The following is a 23585-nucleotide window of genomic DNA, read 5'->3' as shown; positions in this document are numbered from 1 at the left end:
ATTAAGTGTAATCTGATCGTCAGCATCATCTTCCTGCTGCTGTAAATTTTAAATTTTGCCTGCAGGGTATATATATTTTTGGCTTCATTAACAGCATCTTGTGTGATGTGTTTTCATTATTGAATATTTATTGATTTCAGATACAATGCAAGTACAGAATATCTGACACCCTAAGATCAATATTGGGAGAAATGATGAACATCCATACCTCTGAAATTATGTTTATTCAGCAGTCAATATAGAATGTTAGATAAAACATTTTTTGGCACAGTTGCTTAATGATAATAAGCTGTCCCATTTCTGTGTGGTACTCTAAATAAATATGCAAAACCATAATTTACTTCCCAAATAAATACAATATAAGCTACAATAAAAGATGCACCGCATCCGCATCCGCTTCTGCGCACTGCACCTTCTCGGAAAAACAAAAACAAAACAAAACATAATTTATTGTACTTCAGGCAAACAGTTGTAATGGGTTTCGAACCAGAACAGATGCTTGATAATTCATTTCAACAGCTTATTTTCCCCCTACAAGTCTACCAGGCAATACAACAAGGAGGCATTTGATGGGCCAATAGAAGGCTGTACTGTGGGCTCTGGGTTTTACAGATGGGTGCAAACATATTCCTGGATCAGGTCTTTACTTCATAGTTAGTTTCCCTGCAGCGAGAAAACAAAAGAAAAAAGAAAAACATGCCACTACCGATCATGAAAACCATTCTTCTCTTTCACACGTGAGCCTCAGACTGGCTAAAAGCTCTGCGCGTAAACATTCACAAATTACATCCAGAGGCGACATCAAAGAGGTCGACTCACCTAGAACATGAGACGTGAGATGTTTATGGATCGAAGTATGTGAATTCATCATGTGTGTTGAGTGAACTTGGTGTGTTTTGGCAATTCTTTGAGAAAAATAATTCCAGAGGATTATGGGTAATCGCAGTCCTGGGTTATAAGGGAGAAGTTTTTTGTTTTTTTAAAAAAAGAACAGACAAGAAGACAACTTCTTGGAGTGTGACGAACTATTCTATGAATAGCAAATGGGAGAAATTGTTCATATTGTTCTATTGCTAAAGTGAGAGTGTATGTGTGTGTCTGTTTTAAAACTGGTCCTCATTGTTAAACTACACAACATCAATATACAAAACACGTGGGTACCAAACCTGGAGCTATAGAAAAAGGATTTTCTTTCATTGTCAAATTCTTATCAATACTTACCTGTGTAATAACACTGCAATCAGTAACAGTAATGCAAACAAACAGGTCACTATGTCATGACGTGTGTGGACAACAATCCAACACACCTTTAAGTCAATATATACTCTCTGGAGACAGCTTATCACCAGACGTTATGAATAGGTCAGTGGTCCAAACTACTCAAAGTAAACATTGGTGCGTTAAATGTATTTTTCTGTTTGTTTGTTTGTTTTATTTATGGCTTTGAATGACAGCTTATTAGGGTCACTGTAGGTTAAAAAAAGAAAAAGAAAAAAGAAACAAACTATAAGGCGGATTCTTCAAGTTTAAAGAAAAAAAAACTCACCAATTCACAAAATGATTTTACAAATTTGCAGATTTTGTGGCGATTATGAAAATTGAAAGAGAGTTGGACACCCTCTGACAAATTTGTCAAAAAAGTCACAAATTTGAAAGTGAAAATTTGCAGGTTTACGAGAAATAAACTCACAATTCGTGAGGAAAAAATACATAAAACTATGCGGGAAATAAATCCCAAATTTGATTTTTTTCTTTCAATCAGCCTACCAATTTAATTCATTTATTTGCATAAACTTACCTGATCCTCGCTTACTGCAGACTCACATTTTCAAGGTTTTTCTTGCAAAGTTTTTTTTCTCAGAAAACTGTTTTTATCAGAGAATATCAGACCCTCCTCTTTTCCAGCTTGTTATTTTTTCTTTCTTTTTTTTTTTTTTACCTACAATTGACTGCTTTTGAGCACTTTTTTTCCTTTTGCCTTGCCCTTGGGTGATTTACTGTCACCGTTATAATCATGTAAACTACGAGATTTGGACTTTATTTTACCGTCCGTGGATATGAAGTGTTGTAACAGCAATAATCTAGTCACCGTGGCTCATCGTCAACATGAGTCTACCACCTGTGTCACTATTCAAATGAAATATCACAACCATAATATTGCTACGTTGTTGTTACACCACAGTTTACAGTGTTACTACACAGATAGAAAAGATAATAAAAATGTTTTTTGTCATGAACAGTCATTTCCTGTCATTTTTTTTACATGGAGTCCACACACAAGCACAGTAGCTACGTGCCGTCATGAGCTGCGGAGACAGTCACAACAAGTCAGTCTGTCAAACATGGCCGCCGCAGAGCAGCCATGATTATATTCCCATCCTTTCCTCCTCTCTTTGAATTTATATTCCACAGTTTTCTGATTTGTCTTTTAACAGCATCCTCGTTCAACTCTTCCAACAGGGGCCGAGAGCAGCATGAAGAAATAATAAGTCTGTTTCTCTGGGTCATACACACCCGCAATTCTTCGCCGACACGTTCTGTATCGTGTGATAGCGGCTCTTATTGTCCAGGAAGGAAAAGTCGTTTTCAAACGCTATCGGCCGGCAACAGGGCCCGTTGCTGACCTTGTCCTTGCGGCCCTTCTCCCTGAAGCCCGTCCGCATCATGTGCGCCATGGTGATGTCGTAGTTGCGCTTGTGGTTCATGCATTTCCCGCTGCAGTATCGCAGCAGCACCGTCTCGTCGCTCTCGTAGCCGAGACCCAGTTCGCTCACGGTCAGCTCCAGCTCCCTCACGGCGCAGAGCCTCGGCCTCCGGGCTCTTTTAGTCCTACGGGCCTGGTTCTCGCCCAGGCGCCGACTCTTCCTCCTCTTCCTGTCTAGCAAGGTCCCGACCACATGTTGCAGCTCGCCCTCGGTGAAGCTCTGGAACATCATGGAAACTGGAAGAGTGGGGGATAAATCAACATTTATAGACAGGTGACAGACAAATTATCTGATTGCTGTGCGACCGACGTGTATGGCGGGGCAGGTATGTAAACAACACGGCAGATGGGTCACAGAGATAGAGTCCCATGAAGCCGATCGTGTGATGAATAACTCGCAGCGAAGCCATGGGAAAGAGGCAGTCGGTGAACTATGAGGTGTTAATTGACTGCAGGCTGTTGTGAGATAAAAACAGCGTCAGGTACTAAGTGTTCTGTCTGAACCTCTGCAACCTTTTCACACACTTAATCTGAGCACAGACAAGGAAAAGGGTAAAAAAAAAATCACAGTAGGGCCTTACACTCTGAGAGGAGAGAGTTCATGTTGTTGTCGGCTGAGCGGACTCTCCGGTGAAGACCGCCCGCCGTCGTCCGCTGCGACGACGAGGCCGCCGGCTCAGCTAAGGATCTGGAGGTTCTGGATGTCGACTCTGACGACGATGAAGACGGACTCGATGAGGATGAAGGTGTGTGTGGATGTTTTGTCTTTGGTCTGAACTGTCCGACAGTGGCCATGTTTCTAACGAGGACGACGGACAGGGCTGCGCCACAGAGCATGAAGGCAAAAGTAGCACCTTTCCATAACTTCATCTTAGAACGTGGAGGGGCATTGAAACTCTGCGGAGAGAGAAGGAAAAGGGGTCAGACAGCGTTCAGACAGTCACACCTGGTAACCTGTCACATATTAAGCACAATGCCATAATTGTTATCTCCTCACCGTCACATTTTGGCGACCTTCCCGTTAAGAAAAAAAGAAAAAGAAAAATCCACTTCTTTCAACTTTCACTCAAACAGGGCTTTTTATTTTACCGTCAGTTTACTTTCTCTGATTCCGCTGTCAGCTCATTTTCACTCTTAAGTGGGTTCACGGCGTGTGAGCTCGACATCGCTCGCTGACACCTGAGAATGCAGTGTGTTTTTAAAGTTATATCGAGGCGGCCTGAGGGTGAAAGAAAATAACATAGCTGCAAAATATTTTATTCTAACCAAAGGCACGGAGGGTTGTGCAAGACACTTTCCCATGAAACCGGTTCAAACGTTTCCGAATTATCTAAAAAAAAACAAAACAAGATGTGATTGAGAATTTAAGCATTTTCTTTTTAAATTATTATCATTTCTGAAAAAAAGTGTGTCCCTTAAGTGCTTATACCTTTTTTAAGGGAAGAGGAGGAGGAGGAGGGGGTCATATACGGTAATGTCTTTGCCACACCTATTTCCAAAGCAAATGTATGATGAGGCCTCAGAGAACATGTGCTGGTACATCTTCACCTTACACAGCCCCTCCCTTTCAACCAGAGGCTGCAATACAAAAGCCACAAAACCCACTTATCATGAAGCAACTTATCATTCTCTTTCCACTTTCTCCCCTCTTTCCCCTCCTCATTGTCATTCCACTGGTATCGGAAAGGTTTTACCATCCCCACTTCTTTGTATTTTTCATATCATGTCACCAGTGAGCAAAACATTTCCCCAGAGCCGGAAATGGTATACTGGCAGCGACTAACAGCAAATCCAGACCAGCGTTACAAAGTGTTTTGCCAGACTGGATTCTGTAGTGTACACATATACAGACTGCTGGATTGTTTACAGTGGGACAAAATGTCACATATCTTTGTCCAGCCTTTTTTTTTTTCTCTTTTCTTTTTTTTATAGGAACAAAAATCTGAAATGAGTAATTTCTGAAAGTTTGCTCCTGCAGATCAAATGAAACATAAACATTTGTGAAAAATAGTAAAACAGTAGGAACACTTTTGGTTTCCCCTTTGTGGAGTTAAACTATTTGCCATGGGGTGAACAAAAAAAAAAGGAACTATAGGCAAATTCAGACAGTGCTCCTCTGCCTCTGAGTGTTTTGGACACCGCAGAGGGAAAATCCAAAGTCGCTGGCTGCACACATGAGCTGCAGTGGTGTAATCAGCGTATAAACAGGTACGACCAGTCCTATCAGTCAAAAGCTTGACTCATCACTCATAATTCCACATGGGTTCGACGTGGTGAGCACAATGAAGGGGTAGAGCAGTATTCATTTGAAAGTCAAACATTTCATCTAACAATCTCAGTAAATCAAACGTGGAGCCTGCAGAGTGTCGCCCCCCCCCCCCTCCCAACCTCCCTCCAAGTGCCACCCCGACCCTATACGTCTGAAAGTTTTGTCTGTGTTCACTCGGCGGGTGTGATAGATAGAAGCCTCGATGGAAAGTTTCATTTTGTTTCTGTTGGTTCAACACCAGCTCCTCACACCAGGAATCTCACCGCCGCTGCCGCTGAATATGATGAATCCTCAATTTTAAAACGAGCCGGTTTGTTATGATGTATGGCAAAAAGCATGAGCTCATTGTTTTCTTATGCTATTAATAGGTCATTTTGGGGGGCAATTAATCTTTCTCAGAGTTAATTGTTTAGCACAGCAGCGATACATCAACATCCTCAGTCCGTTAGCTCTGTGGCTCATCTCGATAAAACAATTAGCTCATTAAAAAAAATAAAAAAAAACCTATGAGTCCCGCGATGTCTTGGTTGCTGACACTGGACGAAGACCGGCCATCAAACGCTGATCTCACGTCCCTGAAGACACTTTGATTGTCATAATCGCTCCACTCAGAAACGCATTAGTTCTTTCTGCAGTCGATTGGCGCCAATAAAAGTGCCAAAGAGCATTCTGCAGCTTGTTCAGATGGTCACGGGTGATTAATCAGCACAGACATTTAATATCCACCACTGGCCCCTTGCTGTCATGGACATAAATATACAGACAGTGATAGGTGAAGGGAGCGCGGGGTGTTTTCTTAGGGAGAGCAACGGAAAAGGCATGAATGGGGAGTCCTGCTCCGCGTCCTGACGGGACAAACGCTGCTGTTTTCCAGCAAACAGAGCGGGAGCAACAAGGATATAGAGGAACCCCAAGAGGACTCTCCGGCAGAAGGAAAAGCCATCCTCAAACAAGAGACATAAAAGCACAGATGAGTCGCTAAGTCAACTAAAACAGCTCCCACACACGGCCGCGGCATGCCGGGCCCTTCACCGGCGCTGATGTGCCCGTGCATGCTCTGTGTGTGAGGAGATAAGGGCCCGCCGGTGGAACGCATGAGGCGCAAACACAAACGCAGAAAATCATCCATTCACAGAGAGAGAAAAGAGAAGGATTTACACACATGAAGGTCCTCATTAGGGGGTTTTTGTGTTTGCAGCGAGAGTTGGGAGTGAATACGCCGTCGACGTGAAAGAAGCAGCACACCTGATGTTTGCAACCGAGCCATATGCCACCCGAAGAGCCGCCAGCTGAGTGAAGGCTGTCTCAGAGGATCACTGACATGTTTTAAGGGAAACCATGAAAGTGCAGCTGCTGCTTTCCCAAGAATTCCTAAGTCGGTTGGACCCACGCCGGCGGCCGGCCTGAGACATTATGTCTTCTCAAATGCACAAGCCTATACAATGCATCGTACAGTCGCGGCCGGAAACTCGCCCCCTCAACCGAGCTCTTGTCGTTGGCTCAAAGATCGCATTATTTCAAATGACACAATAAATTTGATGTTTTCAAAGGAATAATTGGGTCAGTGGCTGCGGCGCAGCTAAGCTGGCTGTAATGTAATTACAGTAGCATGGCACTCGTGTCCTCCCCGCCCTCCCACGCCTGAAGGAGACACTCGACAGAATGCCACAGCCCATGGACGATGAACTGGAGATCTGTCAAAATGGGGATAAGGGGCGTCTGTGGTTAACACTTTTGAATGAAGCCGGCAGACAAGGGGGGGGCCTTCTTCTTGTCTTGCTTGCTTGGATCTTGACCAGTGTGACATGATTACAGTGGGAGAAGATCACAGACCGAGCCTGAATGAAGAGCTTCTTTGTGCCGGGGGGGAAAAAAGCAGAGACCGACTTTTATGTGCCCCCACTCTGTAGCATTTGTTCCTGTGCATTCCCTAAATACAGCCTGGTCTGTCTCACTCACTCTCTCTGCCTCACAGTGCTGTGACTCACACATACCATAAACACACACATACAACTCTTGCGTGGCTTCACTTTCCCCCAAATCATATGACACACCGCGGGCCTGCCTGCGTAGAAATCAAGACAAAGTCCAACCTTCCACTGGCGTCCAGACACCCACTTCACTCCCAGAAGCACCATCACATAACGCCAGATAATCCAGCTTACATAATAGTGCTGCTTCTTGATATCTGGAAATGTCCACAGGTCTGAAGCAGCATTGTGTTATTTATTTGCCACTGCGCCACCTGAGGCCTCGACCTGCAGAACATTATTAACCACGCTGTGGGTGCGTTTCGGCTCAGCTCCACCCATGTGACCGGCTGTCTCCGGCGCTACCGTGAACACACCCCATAAATACCTGTGCTGAAAAGATAACAGGAGCGTAACAAACAGCGGGAAAGGCACCTACTGTGTTGTTGCAAGGAAACAAGGTGCTTTAGGGAGTCCTAGAGAGGCCTTGTCTCGTCTTTTCCCTCTTAAGTGAGCATCAGGAGGCCTGGGGACAGCTAGAGAGTGCTTGGGGAGGTAATAGGGACATATTCCAAAGATCAGGGCGGGATTAGCACTAATGCCTGCCGGCTTTATCTGTAGTCACGTGGGTTAACACCTGGCTGCAGTGTTGGTGGCGGAGCCCAGACCTTGCCTTATGTGTGTGTGTGTTGGTGTTAATCCACCAGACACCTCTAACTCAGGGGTTAGGCCTGCATGCAGGGGCCCACCGATAGAGCACCAGCAGGCACTTCTATCTCTCCCCTGCTAAAAAACAAAACAAAACAAAACCTGTCCTGATTTTTAGCCCAAAAGAAAAGTGACAAACGCCTGCGAGTGACAGATCTGTGGCGTTGGCACCAGGGTGGGCCAAAAGGCTGTAAAAGTAGATGTAGATGTTCTGAGCCAGGATTGGCCGTGCTAAATCCAGCCCTGGTTCTTCTAATGCAACTGAAAAAGGCTTAAGTTAGGTTAGACCGTGCTGTAATTTTGCTTCGGTTGGCCCCGGCTCTGTCACTCAGTAACCATAGGATAATTAAAACAAGCCTGTTCCTTGTTAGCGTGAACGCTGCCTGCCGGTCGTTATTGGGCAGAAAAAGGGGAAAAAACATCTGCGGGCTGCAAAAGCTAGAAAAACAGCGATCATTTTTTATGTTTCGAGCCACAACTTCTGACTTCTGCTTCTGTTTACTTCGACGTCAAGAAAGTGGCTAAAACAGACTCAATTTTCTTTTCTTTTCTTTTTTTTTTTTTTGGAAGACCTACTATCACCCACGGGTTTATACAGATTAATCCAGTGACCCAACAGCCTAGCACGAAATCTCTCCTCTCCAACCTGTTGCAGTGAGGGTGGTGTTAATGAGGTGTGAGTGGAAGACGCACATTTGACACCTGTCCCAATTTCACCCGCCTTTTTGCTATTTCGGGAAGAGCTGAGTAAAGGTATAGTTGTGGCGTGCATTTAAATAGTTTTTTTTCTCCCCCCCCCTCCTCCCCACTCCCAAGTCCCAACCAACAGGGTTACATGTGAGTTGGCAGCCGAACGTCACCTCGCCCTCGTCAATTTTCTTTTTACAAGTCGGTGTAGGAAGATTGATGTTGTCTCCCGGCTGCTTTCTAAAGAAGAGTCTGTGAGCTGCTATTCTGGCAGCTAATCTGTCTATGCCAGATCCTCTTTTAACACAACAGCATCGGCTCTAAACCCATGTTAAACATGTTGATGTTGCTGTTACAAAAGGTTGACGGCCATCTGGCACTCGCTGAATACCACTTTCAAATATGACCCACGCCACGCCAACAAGCACGAGCAAGCACAAACATCTGAGACATGACGACATTTTGCTTCCTCGAAAAGCCCATTAACCTCCAATTTTTTTTTTTATGCAAAAGAATATTTAGTCATCAAAAATAATCTTGCCCAAAAAAACAAAACAAAAAAAAAATCAAGTAACGCCAATGACACAGCGAGGAGTGATGTGTCAGTCCGGCTTCATCCTCAGCTTCCTCCAGTTATGACAAGCTTTGGCAGGTTATGAAAGTTGAACAGCTCAATTGACTTTAGGCTTAACCTCTATCTGGCCTCTCGGGGCTCCGCTAGATTCAGTATAATCTCTACGTATGATATGGGCTTAGTGAGAGGGGATCATCACTTCAGAAAAATGCCCAGAGTGACTATCATCAAGTTTCTCTCAGCGTGCCCCCATTATATTTTCAGATAACAAGTTTAGCAATTTGATCCCAATCTTCTTAATTATTTAAACTATTAAAGGTGCAGCCTTGCAAGGGGGGGGGAGAAAAAAAAACGTAATTAATTTCCTTGAAATGATACATATAGAGGGAAAATAATTAGCTGGAATCATTATTTTGTAAAGATCAGTCTAAGTAACGGTCTAACCTTTCGGGGAGGGAGCGCTTGGAGAGCAATTATGCATGTTAATGAGGGAAACCACCATGTTGGATAAGTGACACGAGGGGAAAATATCCACCCCCCGCCCCCTTGGCCTGACAAAATAAACTTTCTGTGCAGCGAGAGGTCTTTCAGATTCTGCAAGAAAACCATTGTGATACTTTCTTTCCCACCACATGGCCATGCTTCTTGTAATCAGCGGTAACTGCTTCGCAAACATTTCGTGACAGGCTGCTGCGCGCTATTGACATGTGGCTCTTGCAAGGGCCGCTTGTTGATACAGATAATCCAGCGTGTGTTTTCTGCCACTCGAGCACTTGGTGAGGCATCCCTGTCAGCGGCGCCTAACGCCTTCTCCATAAGCTGCTGGCTTAAACCAACAAAAGAAGATGTGGTGTCCTTACCGTTCGGCCGGCTAATCCAGACTTAGCTGCGTGGCGTCGTCTTCAGCTGACCTCCACAGGCAAGTGCTGGCTAGGTAAGTCCATCATCATCACAGGCGAGGTGTGAGAGCAGGATTCCTGCTAGTTCCCCTGAAAAGCATCACAACTCCCTGTGCCTGCAAGTAGGGGAGGTGTCCTGACTCGATTCAGGTCCAGGCTCTTTTATTCTTTTATCATATTTGCACTTCCACAGAACTCTTAGGTCACAAAGATCAATATCAACATTCCTCCAAATGTCAGTGTGGGCTTCATGGCTCCATGGCAGGTTGATCCATTCAAAAAAAAAAAAAAGAGCAGAAGAGGAGAGATGTGCTGTTCAGAGAAGACTCCCACTTGGCATCACTTCAAAAAAATTCTCCTGTCATGGTCCTTCTCCATGCAGAGTCGGTGGTCCCCCCGTTTGCACAAACCCCCCGAAGCTGAAACAGAGGAGCAGAGCAAAACTGAGGTGCAATGTCAGGACACGAGCAGATCTCACAGATGCCTTAACTTTTCTCCCATCTGTTATGAAACACACTGTGTCCTCACACCTTCCTTTTTTTTTTATCTGCACGCATGAGCGCCGTTGGAATGACAATGCTCATCTCATCTCCTTACCCTCTTTCCAGCGGCGCTTCTTCTTCCTCTTCCTCCTCTTCTCCTCCAGCTCCAGAGAGGGGGAACTCAACTGTGGGGTCGAGAAGATGGGTGAGGAGGGAAAGCTCGGTTACCGTAAGTGGAGCAGAGAGCTCCTCTGATGCCTCTGCCTGCCTCAACCCCTCAACTGTTGCTCCTCCTCCTCCATAGTTGTGCTTGTGGGCCGAGTCGGATTACTCTTGACATGATAATCTCCCTGGCTCTAGCTCCAGGAGCACTAAAGGATGCTTTGGCCTGAGCAAGGGCTTACATTTACCTTCTGCCGCAAGAGAGTCTGCCATCTTAAGCGGGAGATTGGTAAGAGCCTCAATTGGGCAGATCTGTCTGCTGAAGCAAGTGTTTTTCAATCTTTTAGTGGGAATTAAGAAAGTTCACAATTGGTTTAAATGCTGCTAAGACAACATTAACCCCAGTTAAAAAGTATTATCACAGCAGAGGTATTTCATGATGACTTCCATCTACAGTTGGCCGGGGATAAAACCCACGGCTGTTGTTGTTGAGGATCTCACGTTCAACGTCTCCCCCAATACAAACCAGTATTTTAGCCCTTGAGCCTGGAGGAAGCCAAATGAGGAGCAGATGGTTGCGCTTTTGGAAGGTATCAAGCTCTCCAGACTGCAATCTAAATAAATACCCCATCCATCGGAGGAAATGCGTCAGGTGTGCGGGGTCGGTCGTGTATAAACAAAGGCCAACCAGTCTGTGGAGTCGAATGAAGCCTTGCATGAGGACAGGAGAAGAGGGGAGAAGAGAGGAGAAGAGGGGAGAAGAGGGGGAGATAGGGTTGAGCTTCACAGGTGCCGCTCAGGAAAAAAAAATCTGCAGGTATAGCAGCAACAGAGCTTCAAAGGTTCAGAGTCAAACATGCTGAAATACGCTGGGGCAACTGAGGCGGAGTAACAACAGGAAACAAATAATTTGCTCACAAATATCTCATTCTATCGCCATGAGTCACGCTCATATCCTCGGGCCAAATTATACACAAATCTCAGTGTGCAGCTTTTGAATAGCGAGGTGGAGATGTGGCCAAGCACGAGCTTTCTAGGACTTAAAATTCCTCCAGTGTTGACTGGGACTGTGGCGGGTGAAGAAACCAAAAGGAATCTTTAACCCAAGCTTCTTTCTCATACCAAAAAATGTGCATTGATGGATATCTGAGGGTTTGTTATCTCAGTGACCTGAAGCGTACATTTTATGTGAAGTTTGAAGTGAAGCCAAAGCAAACTCTCCGGCTCACCTCAAACCTTCAGCAGAAACCTGACAAGAAAAACACGGTGCCACAAATCAACAGGAGATCTGTGATCCTCCTCATGCTCGGAATAGGTTGGTCGCCGGTCGGCAGGTGCACAGTTATTATCCACAACATCCCCCCTCGCCCCCCATGAAAAAAAAGAAAGGAAAACATGAGAATTATTACAACTAACTTGTTTGACATGTAGCTCAATTACTGTGCAGAGGAGCCTATGTAAATACCTAGCGACCTCCAGTTAGCTGTGGACACCGTGCTTTTCTAGCCTTGAAATGAAGCTATCAGCACAGAAACATTTCCTGACATGGAGGAGCTGAGACCCTTCGACTCTTTACATATTGTTCACAGATGTGTAGTTTTCATGGAGGAGCGGCTCTCTTGTAGTAAAAAAAAAAAACCTCCAACAGCTGTTAATTGCTAAATCAAGTCAGAGACAATAGACAGAAACATGTGATCCGTGCAGTGCAAAGTCTCACTCAACAGCTACGATTACATTAGTCAGAGCGACGGCCTGACATTCAGAATATACAAGAGCAACCAAAAAAATAAAAAACAACAGAGTATGTTTCCAATCTGAATATGATAGAATCGTATACACGTCGAATTGAATCTTTTCCACTGGGCGTGGAGGAGTGAAGAAACACATTTTGTTTAGGTTTGGGCAAGATTTTAAGGAAGCCCTCAATCAGTAACACTATAAACACACCATTCCAGTCGAGGTGTCATTAGAACGGCTGGAAATAAGGCACAAATGTTGCTACTACGCTCGTCTTGCACAAGACAGACGCGGTTTGATGATTGGACAAGAAACTTTAAGCCAAATGTCATCTCAAGCGAGTGGAAAAGTACTTTTTAGAGAACCCAAATCTAAACAGACATTTGTGAAAAAGATGCAGAAGGACAATGAGGGGCTTTTTTTTGTGTGTGTGTGTGTCTTCTCCCAGAGCGTCGTCACATGTTGAAAGACAACACCTCTTTTCTTGGAGAAAGTGGTAACAAGGTAAATCCATCCTGGCTCAAGAACAAATATACACTGCAATTTGCAGCGGTGACCAGACGAGCTGAGGCCCCGGGGGAGCGGGGGCCACTCCAGTTTCAAAAGGCCTCGTTTGTAGATTCAGTTTCTTTTTTTGTTTTTTTTTTACCTCAGCACTTAAACGCCTCTGCTTGTGCCACAATTTGTACCTTCAGCTAATGTGTGTTGTAGCCTCTCAACATGCATTACAGTGAATTCACCGTCCTCCACGCAGAACAGAGTGAGTGTTTCAAACAACACAATTTGTCAAGACGGCTAAATGCTGCCCCCATCTGCCTGTGGTCCACGACTACACGTCACCCAGAGCCAAACACCCCTCTCACCAACAGAGAGACGCCTAAACCTCCATAGCTTTTGTTGTTTAATACAATGAATATTTCATTTTTTTTTTTTTACTTCATCAACTTTTAAATTTTCTGTGAGATGTTGTTATTCAGCACAGGTGAGTCTGCTCCGTCCGCCTCTCTGTGTCTTTGATCTGCCGCAGCAGCTTCACTCAGCCCTGAAAGCCCCCGGTGCCGTCAGGGCCGAGCGGCTGACGCAGCACTCTGTGCATCGAGCCGGGCGCGTACCGGGGTCCTGGTGCTTTGGGGTTTAATGCACCGGCTGCAATTTTGCGCCTCAACACCCAGGGGATCTGAAAACTGTCTTTATGACAGTCTCCGGAGCCCCAGCTCTTTCTGCTGCACCTCACGCTCAGCCCAGAGAAGGACTGTCCTCTGCTGCTGCTGCTGCTGCTGGAGATCTGCTCAAAGCTTCTCTGAGTGGAGTCCTTCAAAGGTTTCAGGCCCTGACACGTGTTGTCTGGAGTCTTGTCTGGTGAAACCTCCTCCTCTTCCTCCTGCTGGACTGGATCTTTCTGGGACGGCGTGTCCACAGGCTGGTCCTCAGTGTTGTCCTCTGATGATTTGTCCCTGCTGATGTGATGCATCGACTGGAATCCCAGAGGCACCACGCTGAAGCCCTTCCCGCTCTCCTCTTCCTCCTTCAGGACGCTGTAGATCTTCCGGACCGCCTCTAAACTATCGAACTTGAGCACGGCGCACAGGTGTTGGCCGAGCTCTCTGTGGCGTTTGGTGTAGCACTGCAGCTCCTTGGGAAGTGTTTTACCAGGCTGCAGCGTCCAGACCGTGGTGACGCCTCTGCAGGCTCTGAGCTCCACGATCCTCTGCTCCAGGCCTCGGGCCGACGCCGCTCCGTCTCCTCCGGGCTGCTGCTCCTCCACGCAAATGTTCCAGATGAGGAGGAGCTTGCTGCTGGGGGAGCACAGCAGCCACTGGGGAAGCGGCTCAATCCGCCTCACTTTGGTGCTCTGGTCGTTCACCTCCAGGACGTCTGAGCGCTCGGCCGCCGCCAGAGTCACGTGCCAGTCCGTGGTGAGGGCCTTTATCTGCGGCAAACAGTGGCAAACCTCAGCTTCTGTTTGCATTTCACTGCATTGTTTTTATTCAAACACCACAGAGAGCAAAAAAAAGAAAAAGAAAAGAAAAGAAAAAGTGCTTTACCTTCTTCAAACAAGTGAGCAGCTTGAGACTCACGTAGCCCTGCTTGTTCTTCTGCACATGTTTCAGCAGGAAGCCGTCCTCTGCCAGGTGGCTGTCAGAGAACAACTCCTCCAAATGGGCTCTAATTTTGAAGCTCAGCGCCTCACCTTCTCGCTCCTCTTCGTGTTTGGCTGATTGTGAATCATCTCTGCAAGAAGACAGGACTCAGCATCATGATATAATGCAATCTAGATTAGTCAGCCATGTGTTTTCTCTCCTCACCCAGTTGGATTGCTCATGGTGTCTTCCTGAGGTTCGATATATACTGTGTATATATATATATATATATATAACAGGTCACCAAGCTGCTGCGTATAGTTTGTGGCTGGTTCTCAGTAAAAGAAACCTTAAAAATGCACCTGGATTCACTTCATACAGGAGTGAAGTTCTCTGGGATTCAAAACAAAATCATAAAATGCTATAACAACCAAAATTCCACAGAATTCTTACAATCCACAAACCTTCACCACTAAAGTTTCTCTAGAAATAAAAATAAAATAGCTTCTCTTCTGCATGTGTTAAAAAAAGAAAAAGAAAGCAGAGAAACACATTCATGTAAACAAACTATTAACGCTCATAAACTGCATATTATCACCACTGAAATTAAGGCACACTCACAGCAACAACAGAAATAACCCCAGCGTGTCAGTGTTATCATCATAACACAAAGGAACAACAACGTCATTATAGGTGTGAATTTCTGCAGCGCGGCTCCCAGCTAAGTGCACAATCAAATAAAGAGGGAAATGATGATATTGCTGGACCAAATACACAATTCATCGCAGCACTAAAGTATAAAACAGCAACTGTAATTAGCATTTAAATGAAAACATTTTTACTGCTGCTGCTGCTGCATGTCCTTCCAACATGTTCAAAGCAGCAACAAATCAGTTACATGAGAAAATGTTCCCTGTTTGTTTCTGTTTTAATCAGCGCCCAGACGAATGAGTCAAACACAAGCGACAAGCAAACTGAGCAAGTTCACACACACACACATTAGTATAAACTACACGGTCACCAGAGGGAATCAGTAGCCCTATTCATTTTGAATCTTTACACCGATTGACAGAAGCGTCTCCATGGCGACTTATGGAAACAACCCAGTGACTATCATTAAAGACTGTGAGTGTGTGTGTGTGTGTTTGTGAAATCTCTCCCTCTAACGAACACAGAGCAGTGAACTGAGCTTTCACTCGTTCAGTTCTGAATCATCGTCGTTATTCTGCATCGTCTCTGCAGCGACTTTCATTTCTGAGTCCATCAGAGGAGACGACACACAACGCTCTGACTCCAGTATGAAAACTTCTCATCTATCTATCTATCTATCTATCTATCTATCTATCTATCTATCTATCTATCTATCTATCTATCTATCTATCTATCTATCTATCTATCTATCTATCTATCTATCTATCTATCTACCTACCTACCTACCTACACCTAACCCCCCTAACCCTAACCCTAACCCTAACCCTAATTGATGCAGTCTCATTTCTTAAACAACTATGTCAGATGACACATCCTGTGGTTGTGGAAAAGATGTTAATCTGTTTCAGAAGGGTCAAATTATTGGCATCAAGCAAATAAAACATCCAATGAGATTGCTGAAACTACTAAAATTGGGTTAAGAACTGTCCAATGCATTATTACTGTAAAAATTGGAAAGACAGTGGGGAACCATCATCTTCAAGGAAGAAATGTGTCAGACCTGAACCCCCTGAGAAGCTTTGAAAAACGAATGCAACTCTGGACGGGAATAAATGTTGTGACAGTGCAGAAGCTTATTGAAACGAAGCCACAGCGAATTAGCCTCGTAAACCAGCCTCTCGCGGAAATGCAATTCATTTCATTTCTGAGGGAGAGTCTGGCCTCATCCCCGTTGTAAGCGTTTGGGGTGGGCGGGAGTAGTAGCGTTGACAGACAACCCCATTCAGCCAATCAGCAAGTTGGTGTAGTGATGGGGCTTTGCACCAGTCGGTCCCTGATTGGCCAACGTGCTGTGTCAATCACAGCGGGCGACGCTGATTGGCTCGGCCTTCTGAGGGTTTCAGGCCAAACGCTTACAACGGGGATGAGGCCAGACTCTCCCTCAGAAATGAAATGAATTGCATTTCCGGGAGCGGCTGGTTTACGAGGCTACAAATTATTGGCATCAAGCAAATAAAACATCCAATGAGATTGCTGAAACTACTAAAATTGGGTTAAGAACTGTCCAACGCATTATTAAAAACTGGAAGGACAGCGGGGAAACGTGAGTGAAATGTGTCAGACCTGAACCCCCTGAGAAGCTGTGAAAAACGAATGCAACTCTGGACGGGAATAAATGTTGTGACAGTGCAGAAGCTTATTGAAACGAAGCCACAGCGAATGCGTGCCGTAACCAAAGCTAAAGGCGGTCCAACGGAATATTAGAGTGTGCGTCTTTTTTTTGGATGGGCAGTGTATATTAATATACTGTATAAACATCCTGTTCTCATTGAAATGTAAAAAGTTTGAGTTAAGTGAAGAACTGGAAAAGGTCAAAAGAGACAGACTTTCTTGACAGTTGATGCAAGTTGATAGAAGCTGTTCCTGTTGTAGGACAGTACTGTCCTGCTGGAGGCGGTTCTGTCCTGTATGTTGTCATTGTTGTGATCAGAACAGTAAAAAAAAAAAAAGTAAAGAGGACAGACTGTTGGTTGGTCAGAGGTTTGTCCTCCAGCAGGACGATGACCCAAAACATTAGAGCAGAAGAACAGACGGGGGCTTCACACTGAAACCCAACAGAGCAGAAAGTGGAGGAAAAGTGCAACACAATGACAACACAACAGAGTCGGGACGAACTGGAAGTTTTGATGTAGAGTACATCTGTTCGTAACGGCGAATTAAAGTGTGTTTATTAAATGAGTAAAGCTTCTCCATCTTAAACTGAAGGACTTTAAGTAAAGTGTTACCAGAAACAATTAAGAAAATTGGTTTTGGCAGCTTCTCAAAAACAGGAGGGGGTGGATGTCCTTCTGAATGTGTCTGAAGGACATCCACCCCTGCAAACACACACACTTCCAAATACCTGAAGATTAAGTTGCATAGTTGGCACAGTAACGCTGTGAGAAACCCCTTGAAACAAAGGAAACATGATAATAAACCAAAACTACAACCTTCATAACGGTAATCGTTCCCGGCAACAGGAGATAAAGACACAGTTTGTTGGTGCGAAAAAAGGCAAAAGAACAAACTCCAGATTTAACAGCATCAACACACAAAACTTCACAAGGCCAGGATTTGTACAAAAACCCAATTATTTAACTTTATTAACATCAACGTTTTTTCTTTTTCATCAACAGTTTCTTTTTAAATTCCAGTTCTTTATCAACAAATAGAAAACAGACTGTGTGTACAACAGATCGAACCCCTACAGCACTAAGCATTCACAAGGTAAAAATGAACATTTTTGTTTTTCGCCAGCGTTTTCAAGTCCCCCCTCCCTCCCTCCCCTCCCACCCTCCCCTCCCACCGCCACCACCACCTCCCGCCGCCATCCGTGACGTTTCTCCGGGGCCTCTGGGGTCAGACGGCCCCTCCCTTCCTCCCTCCCTCCCTCCCTCCAGCGGCTCCAGTGGGAGAGGATGTGTGCTTGAGTGGTGCGATGGCCTGTGCTGAGTGAGGAGTCGTCCGTTTGCGATGGGTCGGGGGTGGGGTGGGGGGGTTTTGTGCTGTTTTTGCTCATTCAGATGGACAACCAGCTGTCAAAAGTTACTATGGTATTACAGTAGATACAACGGTGTTTCCATTAATACACACTCTAGGACAGCAGGCTCTCTGCAGTGTCTCTAGGGTTGGTAGATCAGCAGAATGAATCCTTTTAACAATATACTTTTGAAGCTGTGTATATATCTATGTGTAATTGTACATATATATAATCAATCATAATTATATATATATATTTATAGTTCTATTTCTGTATAAAATAATATCAGTTTCAGTCCAAAGGGCTGAGTCTCTCTCCCTCTGGTAGGAATGGTTGATTCTGTACAGGTGCCAGCGTTGATGGCTCTTCTCCTCAGCCCATGTGAACCACTTCCGCTCCTTTCAGTGTGTGTGTGTGTGTGTGTGTGTGTGTGTGTGTGGTTCAGCTCCGTCAAAAGCGACCGGGGCAAATGGGCAGCGAGGAGACGGGAGGGACTTGAAGAGCGTTTGTATTCAGAGATCAGGGGAGTTTCTTTTCTGTCAACTACCCTTTGGGTATAAAAGTCTGTTTTCCTCAGGTAAGTTCTCCTCTGTGGAGCATGAAGGCCTCAATGCCATAGGCTTCTGATGAAAAACAAACAATAGAACGAACGAACGAACGAACAAAAAAGAAGAACATAGAAATCATGTGCTTTCCATATCTGTACACCTCCACTTATTTAGTCTCTTGTTAGCTAATTCACTTGTTTTTGTTTTTTTCTTTAGCTAGCTACCATGTTTACAGAAGGATAACTTTATCAAGTGTGTGCTCTGAAATCAATCTTCTCAAAGCTGATTTTTTTTTTTATCATCGGAAACAGCAAGTGAAAGGCAATTTTCTTTTATGATGTATTGAATTGTATAAGACCAAAAAAAAACAAAACAATGTAATGTCACATAATATGAATATAACACAATAATGTCGTATGATAAAAGAAATCTGACAGCAGCTCAGAGAACAGTGGTCCTCCTGTATTAGTATCTAGGAACGTGTTTAAAATACATGTCCCTTGTGCTAAAGTACCCTAAGATAAAAATAAAAAAGAGGACCGATTATGAAAATAATGCATGCCCCAGGTCGGGCACTTTAAGACAGAAGAAATGTCTGATGTTAAATGATAATTAAAAACATGAAAAAAAAGGTATACTAAATAATAATATTTGACATAATGAATCATAATATTGACAATAAAACTAACAAAGAACGGAGAGAACGCTCTCTTAGTGCTACCAGTAGCCTTTGACAATCAGGGAGGTTTGGCTTGGACGAAGCAGAGAGGCAGGACGCCGCTCTGCCATGTCGCGTACTGTACAAGATTTGTCCTATTTGTCAGAGTCATTGTAAATGTTTTCCGCTGTTATTTTTAAAGCAAAAAAATTTTCATGTGGTTGGTTGAGTCGGCGTGGATCTCTGTGATTGGTTGGACTCGTCGCTGGGTCTGCAAGCGCGTCCCATTCTCCTCCCCCTCCGGTAGCTGCGAGGGTTTTTTTTTAGGGGTTTTGTTTAGGGGCTAAGGGGGTTGGGGGGGGGGGGTGGTTGGTTGGTGGTGGGACAGGAGTCGGGGGTTGTGTTTGGGGAGGGGGGGTCAAGTTAGTGGATGGTGGCTGAGATGGGACACTTGGCACACTCCTGAGAGGTTTGACCAGGGAGGCTGCTCGGAGAGAGTGGTTACGTTGCATAGTGGTCAAAGCTCCCCAAGTACTCCAACGCTGCCCTGTAGCACAACTGGTACTGGTCCTGAGGAGGAGACGAAGGAGACAGGGAGACAGTTAGACGGTCTGAAATATCAACTCTCATCTTATCTTGCGCTCCTTGACACATTTTAGCTGAGCTGTTTAGAGTAAACACATTTTCACGAAGTGTTTCCTGCCACACAAGGAGATCTGCAGCAAACAACTCTGGTATTATTTTGATACTCGTCGTGTCTCTGATTGTTACATTGTTAATCTCTCCGTTACCGATGGGAACTGAAGCTTCTGTTTAATTTAGCATTTTTTGATGTAGGAGCAGAAGTTCATTATGTACAGTATTTATAAGTAATTAATTTACACATCATTATCAGTATTAACAAATTCAGCTAGAACACTTGACACTGATAAACCGACTGAGAATTTGCAAGGATCAAACTTGAAGTCGTTTAAATTCACACCATCACTGCCTGTTTCTTATATAATGTATTTATTAATTCTTAATTCCTAAAATAAAGAAATTGACACTAATCCTCTGTGATGGCAGCAGATGAGTTTGCTGATGCACTTCTAAAACCTCTATTAAAGTAGGATTTGCCAGTGAGCCTTTGTTTTTAGTGGAGCTCTCCACAAAAAGGACACTTGAGATAACATCGAGTTCACACATTCAAAATATAAAATATTGACTTTGGAGCGCCGCCGCCCCCGCCCCCGCCGCCGAGGGATTTTCATCCTTCACACAACATCCTTGTCAGTGCATCGTCCTCACCTCGGTCTGCACCATCGCAGGCCGCTGGGTGCGAAGTGTCTTCACTGTCTGGAAGAGGTCGACCACGCCCTCGTACCTCATCCTCTCCAGCACGATGCTGAGGGTGATGAAGACTCCGGTCCTGCCCACCCCGGCACTGAAGAGCAAACACACACAGGGACAGTCATCACATCTTCTGTCTGAGGCGACTTTAAAGGGACAACGAGGAGTTTCTATTTGGTTATAAAAAAGTCTCACGTTAATGTGGATGAATCTACGTTACCACTTGTTAATGGGCCCATTTTAAAATAAATATATCATTTTGTCTCTATCGTTATTTTGTTATTATTAGTGGTGGCGGAGATGCCGGTCGAGCCGACCAGCCTTTCCTTACTTTCGGTTTCATGGCGAGTCATGAGAATAACGCCGCCGAATCGCTGTTTATGGTCGGAACTACGACAGGATGTGATCGTCTTCGAACCTCTGACTTTAATTCTTGATGAATGAAAACATGAGTCCGTCTTGCGCGCGCGGAGGCTCATAAATGTAGTGTGAAAACGCTTCGCTCTTCCAAAACTCCTCGTTGTCCCTTTAATGTTGTAAGTAAGGAATGTATATTGAATGTAAGGAATTTAAGATCATTGTGGTTTTAATATGCAACAGACATCAGGTCGCTCTGAAATATTATAACATGTTTTATCTCGATCAAAACGTACAAGGACCTTTGCTCGCATATGAATAAAACACCTCAGTGCAGTTCAACAATAACACAGGCTGCAGACAAAGAAATTCTGTTTTTAGCCTTGTTGTAGCGGTAGCTCCCAGTGGCTCTGTTGATGTTTCTGTTGAGAGATTTGCTGCGAGATGTTCTTCCGTGTTTATCATACATCCAATGGTTTACAACGACGAACGAACATCTTGACACTTGGCTCAGTACGGACGAGCAGTATGGAGGTATCTGGATGTTTCATAGTGTGTGTTTTGGACCATTCAAAAGTTAACTCTATTCGCCGCTATTATATGATGTTAACCCAGAAAGTTCTCCAAACCCTTCCTTGGCATGACGGTGAGTAGAAAATTGGTGATTTATCGATTTTGGGTGAAGTATCCCTTTAACACAGGTTGGATCTAAAGCATCGGACTTCATTCATTGACTTGTGAGGGCTCCTCTTAGAAACAGGAATAAAGTCTATTTAACACCATTTAAATAAGATTTGCGACAGTTTGTTCTTAAAGATGCAGACAGATCTGCATCCTGGTGTGTAACAACTGCACTTGTGTAAACTGAACACTACACATTAAATGAAGGTTAAGTCTCTTGAAATGTGTCTGTGTGTGACTGTCGTCCTCCGTCCTGCTCACCTGCAGTGTACAGTGATTGGTCCGTCCTGTCCAAACTGCTCCTTGGTTTTGTGCACTTGTCCAATGAAATCGATGAAGCCTTCCCCGGTTTTTGGCACTCCTTGCTCGGGCCAGTCAGTGAACTGGAACTGGCGGATTGTTCTGGACTGGCCGTCCTGAGGGGGGAGGAGAGGGGGGAGGGAGGCAGCAGATGAGGAGTTTTATCACATTTGAGAGACACTGAAATGTGCAGGGAAAACCTGTACGGTGTATATACTGTGTATGTTATTCAGCTTAACCTGTGGTAATGTTTTAATGAGTCTCTGGCTAAGTGCCAGGCTGCTTTGCTTCCTAACATGCGCCTCCAACACGTCTCGCTCTAATGTGCCCTCAACAAAAACAACACAACGCCGCCTCGCTCTCTCAGGTCGAGGTCGACGAGCGTCGTAACCCTGCCGGGGTTTTTCACAGCAGCGACCTAATCGTCTAGTTTACACCTGGGATGTGAAATGAATAAAGCTGACAACCTGGAAGGAGAGAAAATCAACAGGGCTGCGGCGTCCAAGGACCGACACCGAGCCACTGCACATCTGACGGCGCTGCGGTGTCAGCATGCGGCGCTTAAATGGGTTTGATTTGTACAAATGAGGACTATGCATCCAAATCTTTTTCGGTGCACACACACACAAACACACACACATGGAGCATATACATGTATGAGGAAGGAGGGGTGGATGTGGGATTAGTGTGCTGCTGCACCGAGCGCCTTCTGATGACAGTAAAGTGTATTTATAGCTCATTGAAACTACTGCATCACAGGGAGTTCCAGTACTGGCCCTCAGGGATTGGAGGCTGTGCTTTTCATGTATTTTCAGTGATCTGAAAACACACACACGCACACACACACACATCGAGAAGAACACAAACACACACGCATACAATCCAAAGAGCGAGCGCACTGTTACTAAATCTGGGTGAAAAATGTTTGATGGCGCATTCAGTTGATGTCAGTCTGTCAGGAGAAATAACACGGGACGCGTTCTGATCATTTCTACCTTGAAATCAGAGTTGGTATAATTCTTATCACTTAGCGCGACTGTCGGCGTTTATACCAGAAAAAGCTAAAATGGATTTGGGACGGATGGTTGTATTTGTGTAAAATGTCAATCAATCCTCATCCCATCCCACCAACACACACACACACACACACACACACACACAAGGGCAAACACACAGATATTCAGAGACAGCGTGAAGCCAACATACCCTGGCATCTGTGACTTTAAACTCTCGGAGGATGTACTGGGGCATGTTGTACTCAGCCATCGGATCCACCACAAAGTACTGGTACCTGGCTGAACGCTCTGCTGGCCAGTACTGATGACACTTCTCCTACAAAAGAAAAAGGGAGGAGGGAGAAAAAAAGAAAAAGAAAAAAGATTGAAGCACTCGACATTTGAAGGATCTTTTCTTTCCAAACACAGGGTAGAGAGCCGACTTCTACACAATGACTGTCTGGCACACAAGGGCAGGATATTATCATTATAACAAATTACTGTTCCCTATTAGTCATCCGTGAGTCATGAGAAGGTCTCTGCTTGCACATGCTAATCCAGATGGACTAATCTGTGGTTTTTAAATACTCTTTAGTAGCAAAATATGTACATATACTTTGTGTTCTTAACTGCAGCGGTGATGTGTGTGGAGGTTTTTTTCTTTTTGCGAGGATGATAAAAGCTGTAAAACGCTGTCAGATTCACCTATATAGTCACAAGAAACAGCTCAGTGGGAGATATTATGGATTTCATCACACCAAGATGAGAGTG

At 44.6% G+C, this 23585-nt stretch overlaps 3 protein-coding genes across 20 annotated transcripts in view; all 3 read right to left on the bottom strand.

The window, feature by feature from the left end:
- Nucleotides 1-1922: 1922 nt before the first annotated feature.
- Nucleotides 1923-10146, bottom strand: LOC146970333 (uncharacterized). Of its 2 annotated transcripts, XM_085804894.1 has the most exons (3): nt 9773-10146; nt 3286-3601; nt 1938-2941 (listed from the first exon to the last, which is right to left on the bottom strand). In XM_085804894.1, exons 2-3 carry the CDS (start codon nt 3572-3574, stop codon nt 2505-2507), a joined length of 726 nt encoding a protein of 241 aa, XP_085661020.1. In that variant the 5' UTR covers nt 3575-3601; nt 9773-10146; the 3' UTR covers nt 1938-2504. The 2 variants fall into 2 exon arrangements, with proteins under 2 accessions (XP_085661021.1, XP_085661020.1); XM_085804895.1 differs by lacking the exon at nt 9773-10146 and having other exon boundaries at nt 1923-2941; nt 3286-3598.
- A 2930-nt stretch (nt 10147-13076) lies between these two features.
- Nucleotides 13077-14692, bottom strand: LOC146970332 (la-related protein 6-like). Its single transcript, XM_085804133.1, has 3 exons — nt 14499-14692; nt 14238-14424; nt 13077-14122 (listed from the first exon to the last, which is right to left on the bottom strand). Exons 1-3 carry the CDS (start codon nt 14513-14515, stop codon nt 13229-13231), a joined length of 1098 nt encoding a protein of 365 aa, XP_085660259.1. The 5' UTR covers nt 14516-14692; the 3' UTR covers nt 13077-13228.
- A 4869-nt stretch (nt 14693-19561) lies between these two features.
- The window catches only part of ptprfb (protein tyrosine phosphatase receptor type Fb), a 171229-nt gene continuing 167205 nt past the window's right edge, over nt 19562-23585 (bottom strand). For all 17 annotated transcript variants that reach the window (XM_085806073.1, XM_085806066.1, XM_085806068.1 and 14 more), the window contains 4 exons: nt 23026-23151; nt 21781-21935; nt 20440-20575; nt 19562-19719 (listed from right to left, as the gene is read on the bottom strand). In XM_085806073.1, the coding sequence (XP_085662199.1) occupies nt 19651-19719; nt 20440-20575; nt 21781-21935; nt 23026-23151 (486 nt within the window). In that variant the 3' untranslated portion in view covers nt 19562-19650. The remainder of the gene's footprint in view (nt 19720-20439; nt 20576-21780; nt 21936-23025; nt 23152-23585) is intronic.

This window comes from Trachurus japonicus, chromosome 17 (assembly GCF_045865225.1).
Source record: "Trachurus japonicus isolate A0001 chromosome 17, Traja_1.0".
Taxonomy (NCBI): Eukaryota; Metazoa; Chordata; class Actinopteri; order Carangiformes; family Carangidae; genus Trachurus; species Trachurus japonicus.
This window is presented reverse-complemented; position numbering and strand designations above follow the sequence as displayed.